The 23,223-nt window shown below is 41.1% G+C and overlaps 1 protein-coding gene across 5 annotated transcripts in view; it reads left to right on the top strand.

The window, feature by feature from the left end:
- Positions 1-1,681: 1,681 nt before the first annotated feature.
- Positions 1,682-23,223, top strand: part of TCAIM (T cell activation inhibitor, mitochondrial) — a 30,159-nt gene continuing 8,617 nt past the window's right edge. For 2 of the 5 annotated variants that reach the window (XR_016442210.1, XM_090046449.1), the window contains exons 1-7: positions 1,784-1,925; positions 5,948-6,021; positions 10,717-10,852; positions 11,949-12,096; positions 14,307-14,559; positions 19,077-19,199; positions 22,094-22,191. Coding sequence is in view for 4 of the 5 variants with exons in the window: in XM_090046449.1 (XP_089902575.1) it covers positions 5,993-6,021; positions 10,717-10,852; positions 11,949-12,096; positions 14,307-14,559; positions 19,077-19,199; positions 22,094-22,191 (787 nt within the window). In the remaining variant the exon portion in view is untranslated. The other 3 variants (XM_090046451.1, XM_090046452.1, XM_090046450.1) reach the window with 3 other exon arrangements.

The following is a 23,223-nucleotide window of genomic DNA, read 5'->3' on the forward strand; positions in this document are numbered from 1 at the left end:
TCTGAGAAGTACTGTAAAAGAGATATTTAAATATGTCTCAGAACCCAACAACAGAAATAATCATTAAATTATTCAAGTATCTAGGCATTTGTATCAAAAAGGGTGAAGCAGCAAAATATTTGCTGATAGATCCACAAGATGCCTTCTTGAACTAAAGTTCAAGAGACAGCAAGAAGTGGTTAACTCCATTTAAAGCTTCACTTGATGGCTCCTGCACCTTGTCACTCTTATTTCTAATCTGTTTGTGAATAATTTGAACTTGACTGCTGCTTTCACTTCTTATATTTCTTTTTAAAGGTAATGATTTCTCATTTTAGGATGTCCCTATTTTCTATGTATCCAGAGGCCAAGATCTAAACTCAGTGGGCAATTTTCCATAACCTTGTATCTCGTGTCTTAAACCTTTGTAAAGTGGCCGTAAAAAAGGCCAACACTCAGGTTTACAAGATAGAAGGCAGTATACATGCAATGATATAGCCAGCAGTGCTCAGTCTTTTGGGTCAGAAGAAAGCGTAGGGCTGGTCCACATGTGAGGATTGGATCCTGTACTCTAGGACCGGATCCTGTGGTTCCACACCTGGCCCAGGGGGCCAGGATTGGGTGCCGGTGCCCTGTGCTTGCCCCATCCACTGGGCCCAGGCACTCAGCCGCATGTGCTAAGATTGGGCCCTGGCGATCCGTGCCACCCCACCACGCTGGGCCTCGGTGTTTTCCCTATGCCAGCTCGTGTATGCACAGCCATCCCACGCACAGGCCTGGAAATGCGGCAGCAGGAGAGCAGTGCTGCTCTTCTGCCACCGCATTTTTGGCCTGGTGAGGCGCCCTGCAGATTGAACAATGCCAGGGGCCAGATCGGGCACTGAGTCCCCTCCCCAATACAGGTCCTAGTCGAGGTAGGAAAGCCAGCAGTCTTCATGGGGCCTTCAGCTGTGTTTGGCTTGTGCTGGCATCCAGAACGGCCTGGCCAAGCCGCCTGGTTTGCAAGCGCTCTGTTTCTGCACCGCCTCCTCGCTTCTCGGGTCCGGCTGGCACCTGCGAGCTGAGGCTTTGGGCTCAAAGGCAGCGTTGGGGGGCGGGGGCGCCTTTTTTTTTTTTTTCTGTTTTTTTGCACCGGTCCTGGAAGCACTGGAATACCAGGTCAATGCATGGAGTGGATGGAGCACGCTCCGGTTCCACCACCCAATACCAAAAAGAATCTGCTCAATATAGACCTCCTATGGAGAACATATCAGAGACAATTACCCTGGGGAGCTCGCCTACGTGGTCACGCTGCTTCCCCTGCCAGGTAAGTATGCTGGGGAAGCGGCGGCCCGTGATATTCACCCGCGTTTGGAGGCCAGAGAAGGCAGAGGCACTGCCTGGCGCCCCGCGAAGCACCCGGGGCCCCCGGTGCGTAGCAGCTCCCTCAAAACCGGCCCGCCCCGTCCAGCAGCCTTCTGCTGCCTCTACCTCCAATAGCAACTGCCGGGAGGAGCGGTGGTGCGCATGCGCAACCGCGCGCTTCCCCCCCCGCCCTAGCGAAGTAGTCTTATGCTGGCTCTGTGGAGGGACGAGGCGACGTCACGGAGGGAGGAGTATTCGGTTGCCACTGTCTCCACTATTAGCGGGTTGGAGGAGCCGCGCCTGCTTTTCTCCCCCCGCCCCACAATCCTTTCCACTTCGGGTACTCTGATGCCAGCTCGGGGGTGGGGGGGCGGTGACGTCACGGAAGGAGCGTTCGGCTGTCAGCTTCCAACAGCATGTGGCGGACGAGGCGGCTGGACAGTACGCATGCGCAGCTGCGCGCGATTTCTCCCCCCACACCCCTTCCCCTACTGCCTGTCGCCGCGGGCTGGGTGGGGACGGGGCGCGTGGGGGTGCTGCAGCCGTTGGCCCCGCCCCCTGCCGCGGGGCGGGGCGGGGGTCCCTGCGGAGTGGGCCCTCTGGTAAGAGCGGTGCGCGGGGGGGGGGCGGGGAGCGCTGCTGTGAGCGAGGTGTCGCTGGGCGGGGGAAGCCTCGTCTTCTGCGCCGCCGGGCAGGGGCTGGGGATCGGGATTGGGCTCCTCGGGCGTTGCTGCTGCGCGGGACGTAGGAGGCTCTGGCGCAGTGTCCCGCATAAGTGCGCACCTGGCTGCCTGCGCGGCGCCGCTATAGCTGCGTGGAGCGTTTCCCGGGGGCCGGTGGGGCCGGTCTCCCTTTACTACGTGCTTTGGCCGCACAATGTAGGGCTGGCCTGTTGGATGTGCCCTAAGCCCCTCCTGGAGGACTGAAAATCTCCCTTGATAAGGGAGGCCCTTGGGGACTCCCCAGCTGATTTTTGGGGGCAAATTAAAAAGGAAACAGGAAGGAGGGTGAGGTCCTGGGTTCCTGAGAGGGACCAAAAGAGGGCACGGAGCAGAGCAGACTGACAGCGACCGCTGCCTCCTGAAGGTGGGGAGGGAGCCTGTGGCTGCTGACCAACAGGTAAAACTGCCCAGAGATGTAAGCGGAGGAACAACAGGCAGACAGCCCCATGCTCGCCTGCGTTCCCCTGGCCAGAGCCTCTTTCCCAGCCTTGCAGCTGACCAGCATGGCCAGGGCTCGGAGGAAGCCGATCAGGAGGTCCTGCGGCTTGGAGGGGCCACAGCTGGGGAATAAATAACAAAAAGGTTATTTAGGGCAGCCAGGACCACAGCAGTAATGTGTATCGGGGGCCTCGGACAAAGTCGCCTTTGGAAAAGCTGCCGCGTTGATGTCTTCCTTGACTCACCAGGACTTGTTCCCTGCTGCAGTGTTAAAACATGCAAACATTTCCTTTTAACACAGATAGCGCTGGAGCAACATTGTAGAAATGACAGCAGAGGCAAGGCTTTCCTAGGGCACCGTCTTTTATTGGGCCATCTATGTAGTTGCGAGAGAGTTTAGACGAGCTTGAGAATGCAAGACATTTGTTCTCTTAGGTCTGATTGTGGTGAGCTAGGCTCAGCACCACGTGTGAAATACAAGAAAAATTGTGCTTGCCTTTAGTAAAACACACCTGTTCAGTAGGGTTCAGATTAAGTCAGTCCAGGTATGGGTATGCTTTTTCAATAAAGCATTTACTCTGTGTTTTGAAAACAGTAGTATGCTATGTTTGGCTCATGTTTGGACCTGAAGAAAAACAATCTTGCAACTGAAAGCTTGTCTTACTCTCTCTCAACTACAGAGGTGGTGCAATAAAAGAGCACCCTAAGAAATCACAGAATCAGAAAATGTGTGTTGGGAGGGACCTCAGGAGTTCACATCTACTCCAGCCCCCTGCTTAAAGGAGGACCAGCCCTAATGAGATCATCCCAGCCAAGGCTTTGTCTAGCTGGGTCTTAAAAACCTCCAAGGGTGGAGATTCCACCACCTCAGTAGCCTGTTCCACTACCCTCCAGCTTCACTACCCTCCAGGGGGAGAGTCCTTATTAATATCTAACCTAAACCTCCTTCGCTGCAACTTGAGACAGTTTCTCCTTCCCCTGTCATAATTTCTGGGCCATCCTCGCTACAACACTGCTCTTGCACTTCCTGCGTAAGAGGGAATTTTTGTATAGTTTAACATTTCCATTTTTTTTGCACATTCGTGGCGCACGTCATTTGTACTGAGATGGGCGTAACCTAGAATGTTCAGCTGTATGGTTCAGCAGGCTGCCCAGGGAGCTCACCAGCCCAGGCAAGTTCAGTTAAATGTGGGAAGCTGAGAACAGGAACACAGTGTTAGGAAGGCCTTATGTAATCTGATTTGCTACTCTGCTTGAAAAAGGCCCAGTTGTTTAAAAACTTCCATTAATAGTTTGTTTGTTTATTTTTACTTTACTGATTTTATTTATATGTCTTTTGGTCTCAGAAGTTGAAAACCAAGGCTTAGTAGCTACATGAAGCCAAATATTCACTTGGTTATTTAATAATAACATACACAATGATGTTTTGTTCTCCAAGGTCTTAATATCAGAAGTGGAACACAAGTAAAATTGTTTTTGGCTTCAATACAATACTTCTGTTAAGTAGGGTTCTGATGAAGTAATTCCAAATATGTTGTTCTTTTTCAATAATCCATTAAGTCTGTGTACAAAATAATAATCATAATAAAAATAAATATAAATGATATATTATCTTATAACATTTGTGTAAAGTGTCATTGTTGGTTATTAAGACTACTGGGGGGTTTCCACTGCCAACACAAATCCCTCTAAGTGTAATTTAACAACCAAATCAAACTGTGTATTACATAACTTCTTGAAAAGTTTCATTTAGTCTTACAGTTAAGAGGACTGCTAAGGCACAAAGAAAGAATGCGTCCTTTTGATAGTCAGTTAGCTAAAAAATAGGAACTGCAAAAGCAGTAATTTTATATTGGGACTGTTGTAGTCCCTGTGTCCTCTTAAGTCTGCTTTACTTGCCCTTTATAAAGTGTCTGTGATATAAAGGTTAAGAAAATCATTTATTTTTACTGACTTTTCATTTTGCCCAATATTTGAATGCTTGGTGACTGCCACAAAGGAAGGGCTAGGGATCCATCTAGTCTAGTGACCTTTCACTGACAGCAGCCAATGCCAGATATTTTGGAGTAGAGGTTTCAAATTCCTTGAGGGCTGGATCCATTCTGGGCACAAAGAAGACCCTGAGCATTCAGCAGCATCTCTGGTTGCAACCCTGAGCATGCAGCCTCAGCTTCAGCTCTGACTCAAAGCACATGGCCAGGGAGATAGGACTGTGGCAGTAGCAACAGATGACACAACAAAAGGGCAACTGGCCTGTGTCAGCCTTTGCTTACACTCCTGCTACCAGTTGCCTTGTCTACCAGAGCCTGGGGGCCTGAATTCTGCAACAGGCCACTGTTTCCTCTTCCTTCCTGCAGCCATGATTCCTAGTGGCGCACCAGTAGTCAGGCAGATCAGGTAAGAGGAGTTCTACAGGACATCTGTGTAATATTTCCTGTTTTAGAAGAAGGTAGAAGACCTACTGCAATAAATAGTTTTCAGAGAACTAAATCAGACGCTTCCTTCTAAAGCTCCGATAATTAAATGTTGGCTTCTTCCCTGATTTATGACTTGTTGATATTTCTTTTGAACTCTTGGGTTTGGTGTTTGTTTGTTTAGGGTTTTTTTCCTTTTTTGCAGTTGGTTGATTTATTTAGTAGTTACTGCGATAACTATGGGTATTCTTATCATCTGTGTACAAATGGCCGGCATCATTTTTTTTTTTGGTTCTCTTAAACTCCTGATTTCAATTATCCCTATGGCAAGGAGCTGCATTGTGCAAGTATTTTCTGATTCTAGTTTTGTGGGTGCTTTTAAAGAGACAAAATCAATTTGAAAACTTCATCTAAAATTTTTGATGCTACTCTTAACTCTAACATCTAGTATTACTATACCTGTTGGAAGTTTGTGTTGAACAACATTTTTGCTATATCTCTTTTTTATTTTCTGGATTTGTTAGTACTGAGTTTTTGTACAGTCAGTTTTATTCTTCACCTTGTACAGTCAGTTTTTGTCTTGCTGAAAGGACCACTATAAACATCAGGAGGAAAATTTGAAGAATAGGAATTTTCTTATGTATAAACTGGATTTATAGAGAGGATACATTATCAAATTTATTAACTACTAACTTCTAAAACTATTTGTATTTACAGGTTTTTTTTTATATGAAGCCATATCTTTTGTTGTGGATTTCTTGTTTATTTTTATTGTTAGTTAATCTTAAATTGAAAGCTAGTTTCTATAAGGACACAAAATCATCGTTTCCAAACATTTTGGAGTAATGGGTTGTTGTCATCCCTCAATTTCTTGGAGACTCCATCTGTCCTTATCGGACTTTTATTTAAAGAGAGATAATGGGTCTGGTGCAATCAGTGAATGGGTTACCAGGCCTTGCAGACCGCAATTAGGGAATCTCTTCCATAATGAATTAAAAAGGGAATAAATACATTGTCATTAAATATCATTCTTCTGTGTGTTTCTTTAAGTGAATCAGTGGATGTCTGAAAGTTGACTTGAGCATAAGCATTGAGATGTTTGGCCATTTGAGAACTGTGAGGAGGTAAGGTCATTTGCCAGATAAATCCAGTGTTAAAAAAAATGCCTGTTTGTGACTTGAATTTGTATAATGATGAGGATTGTTTTTGTATTTAATACTACCATTTATTTTTTTTGGCTCAGTAGGTTATATGACATTTCACACTATTATAATTGCAATTAAGGGTTCTAAACTTGCAATTGTGCAGTGGGTAAGAGAGTAGTCGGACACAAGGGAAACAAAACAAAGTTTTGACAATTTGTTTGTTGACACAATGGTTTGTTGTGCTAAAGAAAGCAGCATGCCTAAGCTAAAAGAAAATAATTAAATGTTACTGAATTAAAAGCCAGCACTTCAGAAAGAGCAAATATAGCAAGAATAAAGTGACCTGTTTTTAACAGTTTTCCAACCCACAAGAAAATGTTAAATTTCATAGTAGTAGTACACCCCTTCTTTCAGGAATCAATAAACTAGTCTGTCCTTCAACCCTATTGCGTAATATCTTGTCATAGAGATTGCATTTCATAATATCTTTCACAATGCTCAGACTGTCCTTCACTGAGCAGTAATGACCTTGTTTTGGTTATGAATCCCCATCTCCTTATCTTCCTTGATCTGAGTCCAATTCCTGGAACAAACAATTTCTCCTTGAACAAGACACCTTCTTAAAATTTTTCTTTCCTAAATTCATTACAGTTCTGTCTTTATTTTGTTCCTTTGTTCCAGTCTCAGGTCTGTCTTTTACTTTTATGTATGTTTATCCTTCAGTCATGCCAGCTAATTTTGGCCTGTGAGTGTTCTCTTTTTGATCTAGTTCAGAATAGATTTTTGGCTAGAATCCCGAGCCTGCATCTTGCAATCATGAGATTATTACTTAGATAGAAAACAAAACAACTGAAGATGGCCCTGTAATTCATGTTTACTCATTAAGGTAGTGGACAGAAGTTATTACCATGTTCCAAAGTAGGCAGTCAGCTTTATTGGAAAAACTTGCATATTTCCCAGAAATAAGTGTGATAGATGAGAACAGGGAGCAGTAAAGAGCATTTTACATAAGCCCCTTGCTGCACTCACCAGTTAGGAAGGAGTATAATGCTGATGTGGAATTTCATTGTAGGTTATCTTTTAAGGTCTCATAGGTTTCCAGCTGGTGGGTGTCTGATTAAATGTGATTTCTGGTTACTGGAAGCAAAACGTTTTCTCTCCTTTTGGCTTCCACCTGCTTTCTTTCAGCAAAGGAAGTGTGTAGCAGGAAAGAGTTATTATTTTTCAGTTTTTAGAGTCTTAGTACTTTGTGTCCCTATGACTGAGTTCTGATACAGAAATAAAGCATATATTAAAGACTCCACCATATTCCAGTCTGATTCCCTTCTTTGTTTCCTCCAAGCAAATGGAATTAGCTTCAGTATTTTGCCTCATGGATAACTCCAGAGCCTTCCTGTAGTTCAGAGATAATACTAGCAACAAGAGTTATAGCATGAAATCAATTCAGTCCTTCACCCTTTCCTTACTGTGATGTCCTGGGTAGTAGCAATTAAGCTGACCAGACTTGATAGTTTTGGTCTACTGCTTCACAAAACAAGAACATGCATAAGAGGTGATAAAGATATCTGTCAATACAAAACAACGTTTCTTTGATCTGGACTTGGTTCCCATTTTTACTGTTGGTTTTTAAAACCAGAAGGACCTGGAGTTTAGTCATTTCTTATAAATGAGAGGTATACATTCCTCAAAGAAGTTGATGGCATAGGTTATAACAGACGTCATCTCTGGAGCAGGATCAGCTGTGTACAGATGTATCCTGGCATAGCTCATCTGCTTTACTGGGCTCCCCAGATGTTGCCTGTTGTCCCACAGGATGGGCCCCCTGCTCCTCCTGGGACTTCAGGGGTCTGATCCTGTGGGATGACTTCAAATGGAGGAACCCCAGCAGAGGATTCCCCAGGCATTCCTATCCCATTGTCATGCCCCATCTTGGGGTGCACCTCTGCAGATTCCTACAGGGTAATCTCTAGGGCACAGCGGATTGGGCCCCTGAAGGGCCAGGAGCCACCTGCCCAGCGCAGCTGGAGCATGTAAGCAGCTCTGGGTTGCTCATATTCTTCTGCTGTAAGGCGAACAGAGGTCTGCAGCAAAAATGTTTACCCCTTGTCATGGCCACAATTTTGGATATTTGTGGTCTGACAAAGAGCATGGATGTGTTTGCTTGGACTTTGTGCCATTATAAAAAATTTTATGGTGGCAAAAAAGTGTCTTCTGTTTGTAGCATAACCCACCTTCCTTTGTCAAGGAAAGCTTTCTGCTTGTCGTGGGCAAACGGATTTTTTTTTCAAGCCCTGCTAATTCATTTTTGTTTTAGTAAAGGATGGGTGAATGTCAGCCTCAGTTGCTGTTACATTTCTAACTAAAGGAATAGAAATACAGACAAGAAGATAAGGTAAGGGTCATTATCTCAACCTAAGAACTTTTAACCCTCGTTTTTAAGTTGTTGAAAATAAAATTAAAAGTTCATATTAAGCTCTGAGATGGGACAATACAATCAGAATTTTAATACTGCTGGATAGAAGTTCAATTACATGACTGAATCTGCCAAATGGTGCAGTGTTTGGAGGTTCTAACTATTATGAGTATATGAACAATATATTTTTAATCTGACACTTCTTTTTGCAAAATCATTAAGGAAAAAAAAAAGATATGTTTCCTGAATACTGAACCGAGTAGCTAACTCTATATTGTGCTGTTTTTTTCCCCTTATTTAATTTTTGATAATATGCACATTTGCAGATGTCTCAGCTTGTAAAAGAGTTTGTGGGGAATTGTATTTCTGATTTATGGTTGGCTTTACTAGCCCTTTCCCCTTTTATACAAATTTGAATTAACTGAGATTTACCACAGTATTCATTTGCAAAGGCATTTTGCATGTGCAGTAAATGTTGATTGATCTTCCTTTTACTTGCCTTGCAAAATTGTCATGAAAATTTAACAACCCAGGCCAAAAATAATCTGTTAGGCTACTTCTGCCATTGTAGTAATGGCAGACAAAAAAATTAATGTGCTATCTATTCCTCAGTAAAATTCTTCACCCAAAGAAGTCGCCTGAATATAATTTTATCATGGTATCTTCTTAATTAGTTTTTATATAATCATCATTTTTATGTGAAGTATGCAACTTTGTTCTTATTCTTTATGTATTTACATGTCTTAGTTCAGTTAGCTTCTGGCTATTCTGTAACTGTGTCCGATATTTTGAAGTGCAGTTTAATGAGAGTATATATAAAGTTAAAACAATATGGTACTGCTTTACAAACCTGTACTCTGCTGCTTAGGCTTAAACCAGTTGTGAATGTTGATCAAAGAGACAGTGATTTGCAGTGCTAAATTAATTAGAACATTATAAAATCAATTCAAAAGAAGAAATCATATTACAAAATTATCACTTACTCCACAACTTTGTGTTTATGTCTACTAGTCTTGATACTTTATACACTAACTCGGATAGCAAACTTTGAACCATGGTTAGAAAACTTAGTGATTCTTAATCCAGAATGTGCTTTTTCCTCCTGTGTCTCTTTTCTGTTATGCAAATGTGCTTTCTCCCAGTTCCCAAATGTTGCCAGAACTTGTCCCTACTTCTACTCCCCTTCCTGACAGTCTTCTGGAGAGATCAGTGTGATATGGTCTTATGACTTTTTTGGTTCGGAAACTAAACATTGTTACATGCTGTTGCAACTAGTTTCTTTTTACATCAGTTAAAAATTATGATTCTGATATTTCAGCTCTAACTCTCTCCATTCTTCCTTCCATTGGCCTACTTCTTGCCCTCTTAGTCTTGAAAATTCCCCTTTACCTTTACCTAATTGAAGTTTGTTCCTTCACACTGGTGTTTAATTGAGCTAGGATTTCTTCATCCAAAAGCTCCCTCCACTCATATCTGACTTTAAACAATCCACCTATTACCAAAAGCAGGTCCCAATTAACATTTCCTTTCTTCCACTGCTTTCTTTCATCCTTCCTTTCCTCAATTTCAGATAACTTTTTTCTTTAATCTTTTACTCTGGTCTGTCTGCTTACATCATTTTTATCTTTAGGAAATACTCTAATTTCCAAAGCACACTAATGGTTTGCTTAGGTTTAAAAAACAGGCATGGGCATGTGGCTCTTGGAAGCAAACATGGGTGGTTTGTCTTAGCTGAAGTATGATTTTTTTTTTTTTTAAACCAGAAATAATGCTTTTTTTGTTCTTCATCCATGAATATCAAAGTGCTTTACAAGTACCATGTTTTCTGGCTGGAGATTTGAAACTGTTGATGGATATTGCCTTTCAGAAAGAACAGTTCAAACACCAGAGGCAGATATGTCCAATTTAATTCAGTTGCTAATATTTAATCACAGGAATTTGTGGGAACTTTACGTCTGAGCATATTTTAAGAAGAGAGAGAGAGAGAGACTGTTATCCCACTGTTTAAATGGTTCTAATCAGAGCCATTAGTAGCCAGCATCTCTGAAACACTATAACCTCATTCTGTTTAAATGGGATTTTGCAGATCCCAGGGGTTGAAAATCCAGTGTTCAGGCTTCTGCTGCATCTTTTTAATGTGATATAGATTTTATATTGAGAGTGTTTACACCATTCTAGTTATATTTCTTTTATGTAATGTATATCACAGCTTTGTCATTTGGTGGATTACTTAATGCATAAAACTTCTGTTACTTTGTTAGGTTGTGTCTGGAGAAAATATTGCTGCAGTGGATTCTTCAAGCAAGAGCTTTGTCAGGGGCTGATGCCATCAATGCTCTCAGACCTTTCTATTTTGCTGTGCATCCAGATTTCTTTGGCCAGCATCCTAGAGAGAGGGTAAAAATGTTAATTTTTTAGAAGTGTTTTTTCTTATATGGTTTATATGGTCATATTGTAGTTCTTACACTGTCAGGAATAACATTTTAATGTGATTGATGCTGGAAAGCAGAAAAGTAATAATTATATTAAAATAGCATACTTCAGATTCTTCTTTCTTCAGTCACTTATTCGATTTAATTTATACACAGTTTATCCTGAAACTCTCTAATCGGCCCTGTGTTATGCATCACTTCCTTTAACAATCAGGAGTCTTGCATTAATTTTAAATTTTGTGTTCCTGCTATTTTTGACAGGCTTCCAGATTGGCATCACTGGACAGATAATGACTTTTTTTACACTTTTGATCAATCTCTGTTCTTTAGCAGCTGTTTTGGAAGCTAAAGTGTGTAATGCAAAGCATTGTTGCATACTTTATCACATACATCATTTTCACTATTTATTCAATGAAGACAATTGGTGAATTTGTGGTAGGCAACAATAGTGTGTGTGTGTGTGTGTGTGTGTGTGTATAATTCCCTATCAGAAATGCATTGTGTTTTGTTGCCATGGAAATGTTTCTTTTTTGATTATATTGAAATACCAACATTTTTCATAATTATAGCATGTTGTTCTGATTAAAAGTCAACCCTGCTTTTGGAGGTTGAAGTTTGAGGAAAACAGGCTTTTTCCCTGGCTTTAAGTAGGTAACTACAAGTAAAGACCTAGAACTGCTACTGCTCTTGTGAGATTCCCCTACTCCCCCCCACAGAAGAATCAAATAACCAAGGAAAGGAACCAAGGGGTTAAATGCACTAAAAATAATAAAATAAAAACCACGCTGAAAGAAATTCTGACTTGGTATGTTTATTGCATGCACAAGAATAGTGCAAGTACAAAAGTAAAAAATTTCAAGGATATTATTACAGGTCAACCCCACGTATAGGTTGAGAGAATTTTTTATGATTCTTTTGGAAGAATTAGAAAGGTGAGCTTATCGTCAGAAACTTTTGTGAAACTAATACTCTGCATATTTGTTTTAAAAGGAAGTTAATATGAAATAAGCCAACAAAAATCAGTATTTACAATGGTTCTTGACTTTTTTCCTTTGTTACAGGAAATCAATGAAAACTCTCTGAAGAGGCTAAATGGTTATTTAGAGAATATACAGAAACCAGGATATAAACCTTTTACACCAACTCGTCTCACATTTTATGTGAGAGAGCACAATTCTTCTAGTGTCCAAGAATCCCTCAGTCCTTCAGGTGACTCTTTTTTTTTTTTGGTAACTTTTCTTGCTAAATGGCCTGAATCTAAGATGATTTTGAATTTAAGGTGATTTCCCCAATGATAAGATTCTACACATGAAAAATTATAAATTTGTTATAATTTTCTGTCTGGAATCTAATTATTGGAGGGCCATATTAAAATCACCCCCTCTCTCTTCTCTTCCCTCCCCCCCGCCTTGCTATGGAAAAGCAGTTAAAGGGAGCAAGTGGCAGGGAAAGCTATTGAAGGGGTGAGGGAAATTCATCTTGGAATCAAGTAAATATGATAAATGCTGAAAGACCTTCCTGCAGCTATGTGCTGTAACATTTTTCGCACTTTTACAGAGCTGTCTCTAATAAACTCTGTCCATTGTCATTGGCATTGGATGAGGCCTTAGAAGGCACCCCAAGTTACTGCACATTTTTTGTGAGTGAGAAAATTGGGTTAAATGCAACTAGGAGTAGGTTTCCAGTAATCTTAAAACAAAGTCAAAATGCACCTTGGAATATTTGCTCAGTCACAATGTTTTTAATTCCAGTCTGCATCTCTGTAACTGAGCAATAGTTCAGTAATTTCCTTGTTATGTGTTCAAGGTATACTATATAGAATAGACGCATGTTATAGGACAACTAATTGTCCTAGGGCAGCAGCAGAACATTTTTAAGTAGAAGTTGCAGCATGCCCGAAGCATTAATAGATTGAGAAGATGATTCATTGTCAATTTTGTGGACTATTTATAAATGTAATATTTTTTCTTTTTTACATTTTTTATCTCTAATAAAATGTTAAACTGTATTTGTTATGTATTTTACTTCATGTTATGCTTCTTACTAGTTAAAAAAAATTCTTGCATGAATAAAATTTACAAGACACAAAACTCATTAATCTGCTGAAAAAGAATAGTGGTTTTCTTGGATCAGTTATTTCTAAGAATACTAGAGTTCTGTTGCATTAGTAGTGTAGTAGGGTGACTGTGAACTGGGATGCCTGTAGTATTTCTTCCGATTCTGCCATTGACTTGTTTCATGACCTCAGACAAGTCATGGAGGCTCTGTCTGTACACAGGAAATTTACTGATGTCAGCACCCTCAAGCCTGTGGAAGTGGTGCGGCCATCTCCACACAGCTTTTGGGGTAGACTATTCAACACTACTTAGTGATGGTGCCAGATTGTTTATGCCAAAGCTAATTAAACTGACCATGCAAATGAGACCACACTGCTTCTAGTTTAGGAGGCAGCCTGTCCAGAGCAGTGCAATGTGTTTTGAGAGCACTTCTATGCAGTCTGGTAAGTTTGTAGTACGGAGGTAGCTTTAGCCTCCCCACATACATGGGAACAATTATGAAGTGTCTAAGAAATTATACTCTTAAGAGTGCAGAGTGCTCTTAGCCTCTATGATTCATTCTGTGCAAAATGCTGTTTGGTACAGAAGGTCTTTCAGACAAAACTGTCACAAGGCAACAAGTGTTTTATGGCTTTTCTTTTTTGTAGCAATTTTAGATAAAGCACAGTTAAGCCAAGTAGTTTTCAACTCAGTTGTAAAGATTAAAGCAGAGCATCAAAGTTATAGCCAGCAGAGCCCCATCATCCAGCCCCTACTGCTGCTTCTGGGGCACACAGCATGCATCACCAGACTGGCCCCACACACAGGGCCCCAAATATGTACTGCATGCAGTGCCTGCTCCAGCCACTCTACGAGCCAGGCTGCATAAGGTGCCTGCTTCACCCAGTCTAAGACAAGTGCTTCATACAGTACCTGCTCAGGCTGGTCCAGGACCCTCGCTGCACATGGCAGCTACCCTGGCTGGTCTGTCCTGGACTAGCTGGAGTAGGCACCTGTATGCATTGTGCATCCTGGCTATGCACCATGTGTTCTAGAGCAGGTGCCACAGGCCCTTGTATTCCAACATGATGGGGGTGGTCTGTGGAGCCAGCTCCATGGAATTCATCGAGCCCATAGACCAGCCCTGTACCACTCATCTAGCCAGTGGGACCAGATGAGTTTGACATTCTTAAGTTAAACTATATTCCGGTGTCTTCTCTCATAAAAGCAGTTTAGTCTGCTATACTTGTGTAATAAACTTTATACGTAATTTTACTGTGAAATGTATCATACATGTGTGGTTTGCTTTAGTTTTGTAAGATAAGAATGAAAGCTTTATATGCAATTAAGTTCTCTAATTGTTTTGGGGATTACATTTCATAGGATTTCGAGCAGTCAGTTTTACTTTGCACACCAAGGACCTGCTAAGCACAGTATTAGATATTCTCAACTCCTGCAGCTTATCTACTGAACATGTTCAGAGTCTGAATGCTAGTGTGGACTCTCAACCCCACAAGGAAACAAAAGGGACGTTCTACAGACCAATCAAATGGGACAAGACTTATTATTCATTTACTGGATTCAAGGATCCTGAGGAAGAATTAGAGCAAGCCCAGAAAATGGAAGCTACCCTAATGTATGTAAAGATTTTTATTTATTTAATTAACATTTATCATGGTAAAATGTCAGAAAAACAGAGATGTAAAAATTCCTGATAAATTGTTCTATATTTTATCATCCGTAGTATGGTTCTGTATGGTACATCAGTATGCTGTATTTTCTTGCATACATTATCACCCTGAAATAAGATGCACATCTTATTTTTGAAAGGCAGAATGAGCAAAAGGTCTTTACTTGTGTCAAGTAACAGAGTACCAGCAGCTAAGAAACTAAGCCTGCTCATTGTTTTGCTCTCTGTGGATTGCTTTCTTACTTCACTTTTGCTTTCACTCAGCCAAAGATTATGCAGCAGAAACTGATGTTTCTGTATTTCCTTGCATATAATGCACACTTCAATTTCCAGCAGCTGTTTTTTTGGGGGGGAAACAGTATATGTAAGAAAATATGGTAATAAAAAGGCACTCAAATGAGCTACTGAAATACCAAGGTGCCAGTAGGTAAAGAAACAGGGAATAGTGAGAGGTCATAGTTGGCTGGCTTGTTTGCTATGGAATACCACTACTAATTCAACAGGGGAAGCAAAAGTTTTCAATTGTTGTAATTCACTTATGTACATTTTGGATCATGCAATTATAAATTTGAATCTATACAATCCAAACTGTCAATTTTTCACTATAGTGTAGGGCCCATAAAAAAACTCATTTCCAGGATGTGTGCATTTATAAGATGTGTAAGAGTAAAAAAATAAAGGGAGGTGGGGGTAGAATGTAATAAACGTATATGAAAGGCATTCTTTGTCTTGTTTTTTCAACAAGTACTGAAAACAGGTTAGTCCTCTTAAATGTCTTATAAATGCACACACCCTTTTTTGAGTGTGGTGATCCTGAGGTTTTTAAATCACTAGAATTCAAATACATAGATCATTATACATTTGCAATTTTAGTCCTTTGATATAACCACGTGAAGTGTGTCCTACTTGTGTTCAGTGCAGAACTAATTAGATTGTAAGATCTGGGGCAGAGAACACCTTTCATTCTACAGTAATGTGGCCCGCATACAGCAATAGTTTGCTACTGAAGGCATAACTGAACATTGTATTCTGTATGGAACTGTACACTATTTTTACAAATGAGTTTGTTTTTGACCATGTTATCATGGTTATTTTCAATATTGAGTATTGAATATTTGAATATTCACTATTCTTCAAATAATTTGACCATTCTTATTTTGATATATTTCCTTTATGTTACCATTTATCTTGTAAAAATAAGAACCAGTAGTCATTTGGTTGTTTATAATGAAGATTTGGATCACTAATTTAAATATTGTGAAAAATAATCTATTAACTACACAACAAGGTTTTTCCTCCCCAGTCAACATGCTGGAAAAAAGCCTCTGGTCTTACCTTTGCATACAAGGAAACCACTTTAAATACATTGTCTATCTTTGATCCGCAGCTAAAAGCGGCGTGTGCTCAGTAGTATAAACTGACTAGAGTACATGACCTATAGGCAAACGTGCTGATGGAAGCCTACTAGAAGGATAGTTTAGTCCAGCCCCTCTGAATAAAGATATATAGTAGTGTCCATTGAGTGTAGTTACTCTCAGTGCTGACTCTCTTTTTCAAGTCATGGTGAGTTACCCCCTTGCATACATTTTAACTTCATTTCCACTTCCATAGCTGAGCACAGTGCCTTTATTGCCCACTTCCAATCATTCCTGTTTCTTCAGCAGCCTTGAGTGTCTGGCAAACAGGATCAAAAACAGTTCACCTAGAATTCCTCTATGATCCCCTCTCTCAGCCTGTTGTACATAATTAGTGTGGCCCCACGTTCCATGAGATGAAGGTGGATCAGGTTGACCTGTGCCTCACCTGCGCTGAGCTACCCACCTCACTGGTCCCAGCCACCTTCCAGGTGCCTCCCTGGGGGTGCCTCACATCTGGCCAACCCCCTTCCTGGAGCACACCTACTAGCCTAGGGGTAACACTGCCATCACCCAGGGTCTGGGCTGATCCTGGCTCTGTGCCTCCTGGGAAACACAGGCCTAGTAGCCCTTGAGGGTACTTGACCCACTTCAAGAACTTGGAGCGCTTCCGTCAGTCTGAAGCACAAATAGTGATCTCCCTTAGTCAGCCAAACTAAGGGGACCCCAAGACATAATCTAGCTCCTCTCCCATTAAGTCTCCCATGCTAGATACAAAGGAGAACTTTATTGTCTACAAAAGGAGTAGGTTTGGAATAGAGTACAGGGTAGAGCAATATCAGAGAAATCCCATAGAACAAACAGGGTGGCTGTGGGAATCCTTTGGTCACGAATCTGAGTTACTGAAAGCCATATATCTTGTTAGATCCCAGGTAGCTTACTAACAAGTATCATCCAGAGGCAGTTGGAGATTTCCTCTGGAGGCAGGCAGTTCACTGATCATGAGTTTCAAGAGAGCAAGTTTTAGATGGTCCAGCTTTTCTCTCTCTGAGTTTTCATCATAGCTACTGCCCTTCCTCCTGGGCAGTCCTTAAATTATATAGACCTTATGATTTACCTGGTCCAATGGAGGCCAGCACCTGTTGGCTGTCAGCCAACCAATTTGAAATGCATCACTGGTCGCCAGGTAGACCAGCAGATTCTCTAGCCCCCTCCCAGTCAGGTTGGCATTGCTTAGAACGAGTCCCTCACCCAGGTATGTGATGCCAGTCATATAAGCAGAGGGAACAGGTTTCCCCCCTCCCTCAGGAATATATCCAGCTCAGGGTCGCATGAAGAGATGGGGCAGAGGAGTGACCATGGTAACTAAATTGTGAGGTAGCAGAGTTTTGGAGAGAGACAAGGATGATATTCTGCCATAGTTTGTTCTGTATAAAGTAGGTACCGAAGTGCTGCTTAAAAGTGTGTTTATGGACTACCTGTGCTAAAATCTGCAGCAGTTGCAAAAAAAGGTAGAATGCATTAATTCTGGATGGACTAAATCTATGGGTAGGTACTATACACAAATTGCTACAGCTACGTTTATTTCAAGGTCAGTTTTTTTCAAATTTACCCCTCACTTCCACGCACTCAGGGAAAGCTGGGTCTGATGGGAAGGGAAGGGCTGGGCCTGCAGGTGAATGAATTTGGGGGCAGAAGGAAAAGGGGCCACTTGACACCCCAAATTTAATTTACTTGCTGTAGCAGTGGAAGGGGGACAAATTCAAGGCAGACCTCCAATAATTAGATTCTACACCTGGCAAATTATATCAATTTTTTCCATATATAGAATCTAATTATTGTGGGGTCATCTTCTAAATGGGATAGTCTTATTTAAGTAAATATCACTCAGAAATACTTGGTTGAATGGTTCTGTGAAAATATCTCATAACTATAGATTGAGGGTTTTGTTTAGGTTTTTTTTTTTTTTTAAGTGCTAACCAATATTACATGCGCTGCTTGTTTCTTATGTGGTGCATAGCATGGCAGGAAGCATGATTGTAGGGAACCTGTATCAGATCCTATTGCGTCTTTACTTTTAACGTGTCAGGAACAGAGAGAAATTTAGGTACGTTAGTCACTTTCCTGTCACTTGATTTGGAATTTCACTGAGCTTTGTTGATTCACCTCAGTGGAAGTCAGTCTTCAATGGTCTTAAGACTTACTGAAAAGAGTGTCTCTTCACTACATGTTAGCCTTGGGGCAGCAATAGAATGCCTTCTGACATATTTTTTCTGGATATTGTCGACTGTGGCTTGTATTCGCTCTGCTTTTTCTCATTTTAGCCTGGGTCCCTGCAGCTTTTAAAAATAGCCTATGACCACATTCACCATTTTGCACAGATAAGTACAAGTGCTGTGGCCTCAATGAAGTCAAAGATTTGAATGTTGGGAGATGATCAGAAGTCATTGTGAACCCCTAGGCTCCAGAATGAGTTCTTCCTTGTAAGTTCTGGAGAATCTAGCCACAAAAGTCATGTAAGGTTTCAGTTTCCAGTAAGCCAGATTTGATACCCTCTGTTATGCCTCAAGACTCAGTTGGTATTGCCTCCAGTGGTGTAGGTCTGGTGGGTTAGGACCCCTTGCTTACTTTCCAACTCATGAAAGCAGGCAGCTGGATACCTTGTATAAGGGTTGCTGTATTATTTTGAAACTTGGTGATCAGCAAATACGAGTGAAGTTTGTTGAAACTGACTCATGGTCCAGTGAATCTTCACTTTATCATAATGCTCAAAGTCATACTGCCCCAGTACATCATATAGACTTTGACTGCCATCAAGAGACACAAAAAAAATTAAAACAGTCTTTTATCCATGAGATCTTTTAGATTCTGCTTTTAAAAAGCTTACAAACCTAGAGCTTTGGAGACTTCGTTTGTTCAGGGATCTGTAGCTACCTATTTATACCACAGCATAAATGTAACATTAAAAATAGCCTGTTTTTAAATAAATCTCACCTTCCCTCGTACCTTGAAATAGCTTTTACTGTTAACAATAATGTTTGCAACTTATTGTGCAACCTACATGAGAAAAATGGCATTGTACATCTGAATATTGTTCTCATTTTCCAGTTCCTGGCTAGAGAATAATGAAGAAAGTGCAGTAAAGAAGCTGAAGAATAGCTTGCCACGTAGAAAAGAACTAGAGCGTTTAAAAAGTGAACTCTGTCATCAGCTGCAGCTCTCTGATATCAGGTAATGCAATACAGGATACCTAAATTCATGCGGTCCAAACAAGCGTTTTTTGCAGTTTGGTAAAACCACATGATTACATTAAAAAAGTAGTACCGTGAACTTATTCCATCATAATATCTTTGTTATGTGTGCTTAAAAAAGTGGTATTTCTCTATTTTTTTCTAGAACAGTTCTAAAGGATTTAAAAATTGCATTTACGTTTTACTCTATTAGTCGTAGTCTTACAAGGCAGGACTGGGTATTGCTTAAAATAAGCAGATGCTTAGCTACTTTGCTGGCTAAGTTCACTTTCCTGACTTGAGGCTTATTCTTGTTTAGTTAATTAGCCTGGCAGTAAACACCTACAGCTTCTCTCTCAATTCTGTATCTTGTGCAACTTTTGACTTACTGACACCCTGTGAAGATATTTAAAAGTGGCCTTACCATCCAAAATAAGGGAAACAGGGTAACATAAAGCACAGAATAGAGCCTGTCTTAAAGTTGCTAAAATACTCTCTCTGATCTTTTTACTCCAAAATTATTTCTCAGAAAATACAACTCGTTTAAAACTGGAGGACAAAAATGTAGCTCTTCGGGATATAATGTTTTAAAATTTGTTCTTAATGCAGTTATACAGTTTGTTTAGAATATTTCTTGAGTTAAATCTTTGTAGAGCCTTCTTGAACATTGACTTTAGATATGACCAAAAACAAGCTAATTATATATAATACAGCTTATTAAAAATGTTCATATTTAGGAACCAAAACAAGCTAATTACATATGTAATTTATATTTTTATATATAAAATAATTTTCTTCCACAATTTATCAAAATATTGTAATTCTACACTGGCACATTTTAACCTTAAAATAACTTAGAAAGAAATAAAATTCAGTTTAGATATCTCTCTTACTGGCAGTGTAATTATATTTGAAAGAGAAACTGCTATATGTGTCTGTTCAGGTCAATGCTAGAATGTGCATAGTGTTAAAAGTAAGTAGAGACCAAGAATCTTGTAGTGTTTGAGAATGTGAAAGAACCCCGAGTTCTGCAGTTCTAAGGGCCAAAGCAGCCTTGATGTATAACGTCAGACAGATTTAAGACACGTCTGTATTCTGCTAGATAACGCTATAAGCATCTTGGCATGGCACTCCTTGTGTCCTTGATACCAAGGCTAGGTACAGACAGTCAAAAAGCCTGAAACTGAATCGATTCAGTCTTTGCAGGTTAGTCTAAGCTGCGCAGATTGAGCCAATTAGCAAATAGACATACATTCACTTTTGATTCAGGAAATGCAGCCACATGCCTGCAGTGGCTCAAGCCAAACATCAGGGGGCACTAGAGCATGCCTGCCAGCTACTGCCAAAGCGGAGGGAAGACAGAAGCCCTCCAAGGCTCTCACCCCATCCCTGCTGGAGCAGGTGGGCTGTAACCAGGCACCAGCCCAGAGCTAGCATGCTGGTGTGCGGGGGTTTAAAACCCTTCCCTGGCCACCACGGAAGGGGGAAGCAGGACGCAGTGCCTGCCAGGCTTCTGCCCCTCCCCTGCCACCCCATTCAAGAAGGGAGCAGTTGCTGCCAGGCTAAGGAGTGGGGTAGGGGGAAAAAGTAGTGGTATTGAATTCATAAAAGCTTGAACAAGAATAGTCCTTTCTCTGAAGCAAGCATCTATTGAACACAGCACTTTCTAACCTCAAACATACAACAGAACAACCAAAAACCTTCACCTGTTCTAAAATACAACTCAGTAAAACACAGAGAGCAGTCACAACTTGGTCTAACTTAAAATGGAATGTAATAAACCAAAAAGACAAGAAAGACTTACATAAGTCTTGCATAAACCTGAGGGCAGAGTGTCTCCTTACAGCCAGGGATTTCTTGCTTGGGTATTCCAGTCTCCCACCTTTTACAGGTGCTGCTTTATAATGTAAATGTAGTTCTCTGATTTCTTTGGTCACACTAGCTCAAGCTGTCTGGGACCCTCTCCTGTTCCTCATCTCCAGCACATACATGTGATGATTGTGCCAGGTCTTTGCCAACACCTCCCACCTCTAAGTCTGGTCCTGCAGGGCTTGGAGCCACCGCTGAGCTGAGAAAAAGGGGATTAAAGTCCTCCCAGACCCCAGCCTAGGTTTGCCTGGGACGTGGGAGAATTCCCTATCTAGCAGTTGGGCCAAATATTGGACTATGCACTGAGTATTTCAGTAAAGGGTCAAAGAAGGAAGTAGTCCTTCCCCTTGTGGAACAGAGTAACAGTAATGTGTAAGTGTGCCTATTTCAACTGTACAGTGAGAGTAGCCCTGTTGATGGGACCACCTGTAAATTAAATTATCTTTGCAGAATAAAAACTAGTGTTCCAGCAGCTGTCACAATCCTAATCTTACTTTCAACTGAGAAACCAGTAATTTTATAGATAACTAACTTGTATTTAGTACCCTTTTGCTCAGAGAGAAAATGCTCATTGCTTCTCAGAATGTTTTTTTTCTATCCATTACTTTTTATGTTTAATTGTTATATTTGGAGAGGTGTAGGGTTTTTGTACTTGCTTTTTCTTATTTCATCTCTATTGCAGAGTTGGCACCTGCTTCAAGAGAATCTGTAAAAAAGTTAGCCAAATGGTTTATGTACAGTGTTTAATAGCATATTACTCAGACTACTTTACACATTCCCCACAGGGATGTTTGCTACTTATTGCTCTTGAAGAAGGGTGAATTTAATATAAAATTATAGAAAAATATATCTGTCTGAAAGGGACCTTCAGGTCATCTAGTCCAACCCCCTGTCTAAGTATCCCAACTTTATGATTATTATCTGCATTTTTTGTGCCCAAATATGCCAAGAACGTAAATAATAAATAAATGAAATCTCTTTATAATACTGAGATTGAAATAATGTTTTCAATTTTATTTTGTTTAGATGGCAGAGAAGTTGGGATATTGCTCATCGTTGTAGCCAGCTGCACAGTTTAAGTCGTTTAGCTCACCAGAGACCAGAAGTTCTAATGAATGTTAAAGGTATGTTTCTTGTTACTTTTCTCTTTCGTATATCAGTGCAATAATACAACCATGAATCTTAGACTTTACACTTGTGACACACTAAAAAAAGGGCCAGAGCTACTCGAAATTATCAGTGATACACTGCAATTTTAAAAGTAGTTACTTTAAATACTCCTCCTGTTTAAATGACATTAGAATCAATTGATGTCTTACTTTTCAAATAACTTCAAGAGTTACTGGATAGACGGATGGAAGCATTAAACTTGCTTGTGTCAACTTTGGAGAGCAAATTCCACACTACCATACTCTAAAAAATATGACAAATTCCACATATATAGTTTCATAGTTTCTAGGGTCGGAAGGGACCTGAGTAGATCATCTAGTCTGATCCCCACCTTGGCAGGAAAGAGTACTGAGGTCAAACGACCCCAACAAAGTGTAGATCTAGCCTCCTCTTCAAGACCCCCAGGGTAGGAGAGCACCACTTCGCTTGGAAGTTGGTTCCAGATCCTAGCCGCCCTGAACGTGAAGTAGCGCCTCCTGATATCTAGCCTAAATCTACCCTCTGCCAGCTTGTGACTGTTATTCCTGGTAGTGCTCGGGGAACAGGGACTTCCCCAGTGCCTGCTGGTCACCCTGACTAGTTTGTAACAGGCCACTAGATCCCCCCTCAGCCTTCTCTTGTGGAGGCTGAACAGGTTCAGGTCCCGTAGCCTGTCCTCGTAGGTCCTGCCCTGCTGCCCCCGATCATGCAAGTGGCCCTCTTCTGGACCCTCTCCATGTTGTCCACATCCCTCTTGAAGTGAAGTGCCCAGAACTGGACGCAGTACTCCAGCTACAGCCTAACCAGTGCCACATAGAGAGGGGGAGTATCATCTCCTTGGACCTGCTTGACATGCATCTGTGGATGCATGAGAAGGTGCAGTTGGCCTTCCTGACTGCATCCCCACACTGCCAGCCCATGTTCATCTTGGAGTCATTGACTCCAAGATCCTTTTCTGCCTCTGTACTGACAAGAAGGGAGTTCCCCAACCTGTAGTTATGGTGCCA

The sequence above is a fragment of the Crocodylus siamensis genome, chromosome 5 (genome assembly GCF_052110815.1).
Source record: "Crocodylus siamensis isolate JL-2025a chromosome 5, ASM5211081v1, whole genome shotgun sequence".
Lineage (NCBI taxonomy): Eukaryota > Metazoa > Chordata > Crocodylia > Crocodylidae > Crocodylus > Crocodylus siamensis.